The 10236-nt window shown below is 36.7% G+C and overlaps 1 protein-coding gene across 1 annotated transcript in view; it reads left to right on the plus strand.

The window, feature by feature from the left end:
* LOC123525463 (DDB1- and CUL4-associated factor 4-like protein 1) overlaps nucleotides 1-9816 on the plus strand; it is a 16899-nt gene extending 7083 nt beyond the window's left edge. Inside the window, exons 5-6 of the mRNA XM_053521284.1 lie at nucleotides 766-880; nucleotides 9300-9816. Coding sequence (XP_053377259.1) covers nucleotides 766-880; nucleotides 9300-9502 — 318 coding nt within the window. The 3' untranslated portion in view covers nucleotides 9503-9816. The remainder of the gene's footprint in view (nucleotides 1-765; nucleotides 881-9299) is intronic.
* The last annotated feature ends 420 nt before the right edge of the window (nucleotides 9817-10236 follow it).

The raw sequence follows: 10236 nt of genomic DNA on the forward strand, positions 1-10236 counted from the left end.
CTTCACATGCTGATAGTTCTTATTGAGTACACGACCCCTACTGACTTTGGGGTCACCAGGTCAAAGGTCAAGGTCACAGGGGCCAATGTTAACTTTTTGCATGAAAGCACTTTACATGCGAACCACTGCACGCAGGACCTTCAAACTTCACATGCTGATAGTACTTATTGAGTACACGACCCTTATTGACTTTGAGGTCAAAGGTCAAGGTCAAAGGTCAAGGCGCTGCGGGTGCATTTGTCACCATTAGTGACAGCTCTTGTTTGTATACAGAGTAAGCTTAAAGTTAACCATTTTTGAGAAAAAAATATCACTTAAACTATTTCAGAACTACTGAAATAACCAAGTTAGATAACTCTTTGTTGAAATTTATTTTTGGTTTTGCTAGCAACAGTCCAGCTGTATCTCAGTAACAACTAGATTCAAACTTCACATGAGGTATCCTTCTCATCAAAGAAACTTGCATAACAAAGCTAGAAAACTTTTGTTTGAATTTAATTCAAATTATTGACATTGTTTGACTTACAAAATATGGTTGCAGATTTGCTTGCAAGATATTGTCCTTGCCATGATAAAATCTAAATTAGTAAAAGTTACAAAATGACTCAGTAATATAAGTCTTGCTAAGATTAGGTCCTTGTTAGAAGCTGTCCAGTAGATGAGTGCACAGGTTAGAAATGGAACTTAAACCAAAGTATTTACATTGTCTATTATTAGAGATATTTCAAATGCTTGTATCCCTTTCTATGTAATTCCTTATTACAGGTGTGTTTATGGGATCTACGAAAGAAAAAGATTTTGGTGCAATATCCTGGAAATGTTAATCAGTATTCAAGGTTACCTGTACATGTAGATGAACTGCAGAAAATTGTCTACACTGGTAAATCTTTATTAGCTAATCTGAACTTTGTTCAGGGTGAATTATAAGTATAGCTGTATGGTCCATTGTCCTGTGTCCATATTCCTCAATGTTTGACAGGAGCATCTGCTGCTAGTCAGAATTATATACCAGACTTGGTCTGTATCATCCTAGCATAGACCACTTGTGTTTGTTCAAAGGTTCTGCCAAGTGACATGTTAGAGCTAAAAATAGAAAGAAAAAAAAACAACATTGAAATGACTTGTTTGCATAATCCACTTGATGGAAATACACCAAACCTGGTCTGTAGCATCCTTGTGTGATTCTCTCTCAAGTTTGTGCAAATGGTGTTGCTTGGCTCTTTTGAGGAACTGTCAGAGCTATTAAAAGACACAACCTTTGAACAATTTCTTCTCATGAACCACTTGATGGATTTCCCACAAACTTGGTCTGGAGCATCTTAGTATGGTCCTCTCCAGATTTTTGGAAGTGGTTTCTTTTGGCCCCTTCAAGGGGTCACCAGAACTAAAAATAGAAAAAAAAACTTTAAACAACATCTGTTGATCCAATTAATGGTTCTTCATTAATCTTAGACTGAAATATGATGCATCCTTGTATGAACCTCTGTCAGAGTTATTTAAATGGTTTTGCTTGACCCATTTAACTGGCTGCCAAAACTACAAATAGAAACTGAAAAATGCCAGGAAGCTTCAGGTCCAAGAAGAGATGGACATGTCTTGGTCAGATTATTTATTGCAGACTATGGCCCTTTAATGGTAATGTTTGAATATATAATTTGTCCTGACTAGTTCTCCTTTACTATTGATAGTATTTGAATGATACTTCACAGGAATGATTGGTATGAAGCCTTGTTAAGCATACATTGCAGAATGATTTTCTCCGAGTTATGGCCGTTTAATCTTTACACATAAATTCTACATAGAATTTATCCAGACATTCTTATCTGAGCTATTTCTTAGAAACAACTGGATAGAGTTCAGCAAAACTTCACACCCAGCTTCACTACCAATAAGAAGTGTGCATGTTGTCAGCACATTCCAGTCTGATTATTTGTTGCAGAATAAAGGCCCTTTAATAAATGATTTTTCCACTGAGTTATGATCTTTTTTAGCTCCACTATTCGGAGAATAGGGGTGCTATTCTACTCGCCTTGGAGTGGGGGTGAGCTTTCTTGGTTAAAGTTTTTCGGCAACCTTTGTTTTTAGCTCACCTGTCACATAGTGACAAGGTGAGCTTTTGTGATCACCCTTCGTCCGTCGTCAGTCCGTCAGTCCGTGCGTCAGCAATTTCTTGTCTGCACGATAGTGGTTTCATTTATGATTTTATTTTAACCAAACTTGCACATAACTTGTATCACCATAAGATCTCGGTTCCTTTCTTGAACTGGCCAGATCCCTTTATGGGTTCCAGAGTTATGGCCCCTGAAAGGGCCAAAATTAGCTATTTTAACCTTGTCTGCACAATAGCAGCTTTATTTATAATTTGATTTTTACCAAACTGGCACACAACTTGTATCACATCACCATAAGATCTTGGTTCCTTTCTTGAACTGGCCAGATTCCATTATGGGTTCCAGAGTTATGGCCCCTGAAAGGGCCAGAATTAGCTATTTTGACCTTGTCTGCACAATAGCAGCTTCATTTATGATTTTATTTTAACCAAACTTGCACACAACTTGTATCACCATAAGATCTTGGTTCCTTTCTTCAACTGGCAAGATTCCTTTATGGATTCCAGAGTTATGGCCGGCCCGCCCGCTTAGCTCAGTAGGTAAGAGCGTTGGTCTACGGATCTCGGGGTCGCGAGTTCGATCCTCGGGCGGGGCGTATGTTCTCCGTGACTATTTGATAAACGACATTGTGTCTGTAATCATTACTCCTCCACCTCTGATTCATGTGGGGAAGTTGGCAGTTACTTGCGGAGAACAGGTTTGTACTGGTACAGAATCCAGGAATACTGGTTAGGTTAACTGCCCGCCGTTACATGACTGAAATACTGTTGAAAAACGGCGTTAAACCCAAAACAAACAAACAAACAAAAGAGTTATGGCCAGAAAGGGCCAAAATTAGCTATTTTGACCTTGTCTGCACAATAGCAGCTTCATTTATGATTTGAATTTAATCAAACTTGCACAAAACTTGTGTCACCATAAGATCTTGGTTCCTTTTTTAAACCGGCCAGATCCCTTAATGGGTTCCAGAGTTATGGCCCCTGAAAGGGCCAAAATTAGCTATTTTGACCTTGTCTGCACAATAGCAGCTTCATTTATGATTTGATTTTAACCAAACTTACACACAACTTGTATTACCACAAGATCTTGGTTCCTTTCTTGAACTGGCCAGATTCCGTAATGGGTTCCAGAGTTATGGCCCCTTAAAGGTCCAAAATTGGCTATTTTGGCTTTTGCAGCCATATAGAGACTTCATTTATGGTTTTATTTGATACAAACTTCCAAAATATCTTCAACAACAATATTAAATCTTGGATTCCATGACAAATCAGATCTAATCGTAGGTTCCAGAGTTATTTTATTGAGTCGGCTAAACGCTGTCAAGCGTTTGACGAGTCCTTGCTGTCACCCGATTTCTCATTCTTAAATGGCCTCACAACACAGCGAAGTGATGTAGTTCCATTAGATTGTCTCTAATTTCAAAGAGTTCATTGATCGAATGAAGTTCATTTATGTCAATCCTATTTGCTATGACCAATATGCGATGTAATCTGTCATATTTATGACTTGTAATTGTGCAATACTCGAATAAAGCCACGTATTTTCTTCCGCGGTAACTCATTAAGCATAAACATGCATAACGATTCTGCGGGATTTGGTAATACATTTGCGCATATGATTATGGTGACGAATTTTATGCCCTTTTGTCACAAAATAGCAAATATGATGTTCACAAATTCAAATCAAAAATGCATATGAACTTATTAGCCAAATTATCCATTTGTTACCCTGTCCGTTTCAAAAATAATCTTTAAAATCATTGCGCAAATAACAAATTTATTGCGCTGTGCATTTTATGAATTGCGCAGGCTTACAAAGCTTGCGTAACATCCAGCGAAAGACAAAATATAGTTCCAGAACATACTGCCAGTATTTTATTGAGTGGGTACCTCTGAAAGCATTGGAATGTCTCTTATCAAAGAGTTTACCACATCGATGAAATTAAATTATGACAGCTTCATTTTAAATGACCCGAATAAGATATGTGCAGTACGTTAATTCTTCCGCGAGACTTCGCGGATTAATCCTAACTACATTCTGGACACTTGTCGGCGAACACGCGTACCTGTTTATAACAACGCTTCTACGACTTTGCATGGGTTGAATTTTGCAGTCAGTAAACGGATAAATTATCGGAAGAAGAAGCTCTTACTGGTTTGTTTAGTTACTACTGATATTAAAAATGATTTTATTTCTTATTTTTCGAGAAATAAACAAATCGGCGAAACATTAAATTGTATTTTCTTGTAGTTTTTGAAATCGAGAGTAGATCATCTATGTTTGGCTGCTTTGACTGCTTTTTTTATGAAAAGATTTAAATAAGAGGTAATTTAACCGTAATACTGCCAATTGCTACTAAATGTCTTCGTATCATCACAATTTGTTAAATATATTGTTGAAACTGGAGAAAAGTGTAATCGTATCCGGATATAATATTTTGGGTAAATATCGAGCTGTGTTATGAAATTTTAACATTCAAGCTTGAACAACTGATACGTATTAGACCTTCCTGATTCAAGTAACATTCATGATAGATATTATTGTAACGGAAATGATTCTAGAATTTATTTTTATTTCACCTACATATAATCTATATCAGACTCATATTCTAGTCCTGAGGCATGATCTGAAAGTAAAAAGATGAAGTGACAGTCATACTTTGGATATTGTAATAGTAGAAAGAATCTATGTAATATTTAGAAATTGAAACAGAAGATTTTCAGTTAAAAACGCACCAAAGGCTGTATCAAGGATCTACATATTCAAAAATTTCTTGTGGTGATACCCCAAACCCTACTTGCAGGAGGGGGTATCCTCCCACACCCTTCCCCCATATTGCCACTTTACAGTTTGATACATTTGCCCTTTTACCACCTGCCGCAATGCCCATTTCAAAATCTGACTGCAATTTAAAGCGGAAAGAAACACCCCTCCCCACACCCACCCTGCTACCGACCACGTAAAAATGGCTCAAACATTCTGGGCCTGTCTGTCTACATGAATCAAAATGGATAATTGAAAGTGGATGGACTTCGGGATAACAGACATGATTTTTAAGGGGTTAACAAGTCTGAAATAGAATAAATGATAGTTTTAACTAAAAAAGAACTGCATTTATTAATATCGGTTACACTATATATTGACACTCAGCAACATTTACATACATGTATCTCTAAACGCAAAAGTAAGTATACATTAAATTGACATCACTTATAATATGAACAATACCTAACATATGACAAGGCTATCGCCAGGCTCATTATAATATCTGTAAAATATCAATTCTTTCGTTCATCCGTTACAAATTGTATGTGGCAATCCGCGCTGTAAAATGGCAATTGTCATATTCAAATTTTATCATGTGCGAATATATACCAGCCGATAATTGCCTCTTTTGGCAATGCCGGAGGCAAATGTTTACTGGAAAAATATATAAAGTCATGGGCAGTATCTTAGTGTCAGCTGTCAAATTGTAGTTTGTACTTTCAACATTTTTATTTCTGCGAACCACTCTTCAATTTTAGAGAAATATATTGGGTTTAAATACTTGTATAATGTCAATCAAAGTTTTACTAGGCATCGACCGAATGTTCATTTCATTTATTGTAACAAAATCTCTCTATAGTTGGGAAAATAAACTAAAAACAAACTGAAACTGGTAGACTATACTGTCAGTACATCAATCATTAGCCGACTCAGGCCCTTCAGGCCTTTGATATCTGATTACCTCCCCTGATTGTAATCAAAATGGATTTATATCAGTAAGTACTTATAGGACTTATTTGAAATTTCATTATTGTTATTAGTTGGACTGAGACAATCAGGGTAGATAACTATGAACTGGTTTTATGTCAAATTACCTCCCTTTATTTCAAATTAAAATGGGTATATCTCCATAACTAATGAAGATACTGATCTGAAATTTCATTTATGTCAACATATTTATTTGGCAGATCCTTCTTTTGTTCACTTACAATATTTTTTTTAATTACTTCCCTTTTACGTTACTATAAATAGCTTATTTTTAGTAACTTTTTTATTATTGGCCGTAGGGAAAACCTGAGACCACTTTTCTGTGGTACAACATGTATGGTACCTCCAATTTTTAGGTGCTTTTTGACATATCTATACCTTGTAAGAATTTTTTATACTTTTTGGGTAAATTTCTTCGCTTTGTTCCTGTCCTTTGGACTTAGATATTTTTCTGAGGACCGTGCAGTGATAACAGGTGAGCGATATAGGGCCATCATGGCCCTCTTGTTTGACCTTGTCTGCACAATAGCAGCTTCATTTATGATTTGATTTTAACCAAACTTGCACACAACTTGTATGGAACCAAGATGTTGGTTCCCTTCTTGAAAGGTTAGATTCCTTTATGGGTTCAGGAGTTATGGCCCCTGATAGGGCCAGAATTAGCTATTTTGACCTTGTCTGCACAATAGCAGCTTCATTTTTGATTTGAATTTAATCAAACTTGCACAGAACTTGTGTCACCATAAGGTCTTGGTTCCTTTCTTGAACTGGCCAGATCCTGTAATGGGTTCCAGAGTTACGGCCCCTGAAAGGGCCAAAATTAGCTATTTTGACCTTTTTCGGCTTAATAGCAGCTTCATTTAATATTTGATTTTAACCAAACTTGCACACAACTTGTATCACCATAAGTCCTTGATTCCTTTTTATACACCCGATGTGACATATTATATTATCGCCTCGGTGTCTGTCAGTCTGTATGTCTGTTGGTTAGCAATTTCCCTTCTGCTCTGTAACTGTTGAACCCGTTAAAGGATTTCAAAGAAACCTGACACAAATGTTCACCTCATCGAAACAATGTGCAGAGCGCATTTGGATGGCTCACTTCAAGGTCAAGGTCACACTTAGGGGTCAAGGGTCATATGACTTCTTTTATGTGTATATTGCTCTGCATTTGCGTCGATTGCAGTGCTCTTGTTTATATTTGGCAGATCCTTCTTTTGTTGACTTACAATAATTTTTTTTCAGTTACTTCCCTTTTATGTTACTATAAATAGCTTATTAAGTAATTTTATTATTATTGGCCGTAGGTAAAAAACGGAGACCACTTTTCTGTGGTACAACATGGATGGTACCTCCAATTTTTAGGTGTATTTTGACATATCTGTACCTTGTAAGAATTTTTCATTTCTTTTTGGTTAAATTTTGCCCTTTGTTGTTCCTGTCCTTTGGACTTAGATATTTTTTTCTGAGGACTTAGATTTACTTTTAATTTCTTCCCTTTGTTGTTCCTGTCCTTTGGGCTTCATCAGTCAAAATTTTGCTCGAAATAATCCTTTGGGCATAAAACTACTGGCCTGATTTGAAAATAATTTTATTTGAAGTAACTTTAAGAAAATTTCAACTATATTTTCTCATAATTCTTTTGATTGATCTGGATTATGATTCTTTGATCTTCTTGTCCTTAAGTGCAATGATAAAAGGTGAGCGATATAGGGCCATTTTGGCCCTCTTGTTACTGGTATTGTGATTTAATTTTTGGATCCTTCTCTATGTTACTGTGCAGAATTTAATCAGGAATAGACTGGCTCACAACTATTTCGTATCTATCCGCTGCACAATGCAGAATAATTTACCACCTGTCACGTCATTATTGTTACAGACCGGAAAATTTGGCCTACTCTATCACCACATTTGAGGCAGCCGTGGACTTGATCACAAACTTACAAGTACTCATGCACAGTAAAAAAGTAGTTCAACATACTTTGAATATATATACGAATGGTGCAGTAATTTACTTCGAATAACTATCGGCTGCATGCCTTTACTTCACATCTTTTTACTTTACAGGGGGTTTGAATGCATAACTGTATATATCACCAAAGTGCAGTATCATATTGATGATATGGTTAGCCGAATCAAATCCTAAATGTATTGGGTTTCTAACCATTTTTAGAATGGATTCTTTTCATACACGTACTAACATAAATCAACTTCCTTCAGTACTTTGATTTATTATATCTCCCCCATAGGTGGGGGAGACATATTGTTTTTGCCTTCGCCGTCTGTCTGTCCATACATCCATCCATCTGCATTAAGCTTGTCCGGCTTGTACAGGTCAAACTGCTGGCTGGATTTTGACGAAACTTCTTAGGAGTGATCAGTACCAAGCCTAGTTTTGCATATTGCCAGTGCACATTCTGCTTCGCTGCACAAAATGGCCACCAAAGCTAAAGATAGAAAAATCTTGTCCAGCTTTCACTGGGCAAACTGCTGCCTTGATTTTGACGAAACTTCACAGGAGTGATCAGTACCAGTCTAGTTGTGCATATCGCCAACACTTTACGCTTCGCTGCACAAAATGGCCATCAGAGCTAAAAATAGAAAAATCTTGTCCGGCTTTCACAGGTCAAACTTCTGGCTGAATTTCGATGAAACTTCATAGGAGTGATCAGTACCAACCCTAGTTGTTCATATCGCCAGCACGTTCAGCTTCGCTGCACAAAGTGGCCACCAGAGTTAAAGATAGAAAAATCTTGTCCGACTTGTACAGGTCAAACTGCTGGCTGGATTTCGACGAAACTTCACAGGAGTGATCATTATCAACCCTAGTTGTGCATGTCGCCGGTATGTTCCGCTTCGCTGCACAAAATGACCATCAAAGTTAAAGATGGAAAAATCTTGTCCAGCTTTCACTGGTCAAACTGCTGGCTAAAAGGCATTGTGTCTGAAATCATTCATCCTCCACGTGGGGAAGTTGGCAGTTACTTGCGGAGAACAGGTTTGTACTGGTACAGAATCCAGGAACTCTGGTTAGGTTAACTGCCCACCGTTACATGACTGAAATACTGTTGAAAAACGGCATTAAACCCAAAACAAACAAACAAATTGTGACAAAAAACACCTTCAAGTTTAACATTAAATTTGCTTTTCAAGAGCTGTCATTTCAAAAGTATGAAGCATTGGATCGATTTAAACAGCATGAAAAAAAGGGAAAACAAAACTGTAAATATAAATTGTGGTGAAGTTATTTCCATTTGAGTATGAAATACATGGCTGTGTTTGAAGCACATATGTGGGCTTCAGCCTCCATACACTTTAAGCAAGACCATATATTTCATATCCCAAATTTATACTTCTAAACCAGGATTTATTTCTTAACATATCAAAAACAAATGTTAAAATGAGTTATATATATGATTTACAATTTTGTTGCAGTCGGAGAGGATGGTTACACCAGGTTTTGGAGTTTAGATCAAGGGAAACAACTCTACACAATTCCTCCTCCATGTTCAGTGTCAAGGGAGACAATCCCATGTGTACAGTTATCCAGTAGGTGGGGAAATAGAGATGGAAATATGGGACTGATAATGGGTTTGAAAAATAAACTGTATTTCTATGGAACCTTGCCTTTGACTTGAATTACAAGGAGCCAGATATGTTACATGCTTTAGTTTGATGGGCTTGTAGAAATTTAATAAAGCAAGTTGTGCAAGTTATACTACAGGATGTTATATTTGCATATACAGAGAATAGACATCAACTTTATGGAAAGGTATAAGACTCAGAAGTGACAACATTGACTGTGATAAATAGTGACAGTCTGAAAGATTTATACAAAAAGAGATGGACATGATTGTGCTTTGCCCCAGAGAGTAAAACTGAATAAAGTACATTTTACCAAGGTTTGTAATTTCATCTAAGTTAAATAAAAGTTGTTGGTTATAAAAAATTGTGACCTTGTTAACTTCTCTGTATCATAAAATCTGATATATTTATTCAGCAGAAAGGTTATAAAAGATATCATTACGGCGAATACTACCTGCAGTATATGTAGAAATTTATGTCTGTCATCTAAAACTCATGTGGAACTTATTTAAAGCACACCAAAGAAACAACTATCTCTGAAAAGTCAGATGATTATTATAGCTCTCGGACAGCTGGAGTATAAACTTATGGTCAACAATTTTGGCTTCCTAAAAGCTGCTGTTTTATCACCAGAGTAAGGCCAAAATTTTCTTGCAGCACACAAATAATATATGCTAATTAGTCCCCTACCGATGGAGCACCAGAGGAAGTCTACAGAAATCCACAAATCTGGATCCTGCAATTACTAAAAAAGTATTCAAGCTAGGTTCATAAAACTTGGTATGTG

Source organism: Mercenaria mercenaria, chromosome 1 (genome assembly GCF_021730395.1).
Source record: "Mercenaria mercenaria strain notata chromosome 1, MADL_Memer_1, whole genome shotgun sequence".
NCBI lineage: Eukaryota > Metazoa > Mollusca > Bivalvia > Venerida > Veneridae > Mercenaria > Mercenaria mercenaria.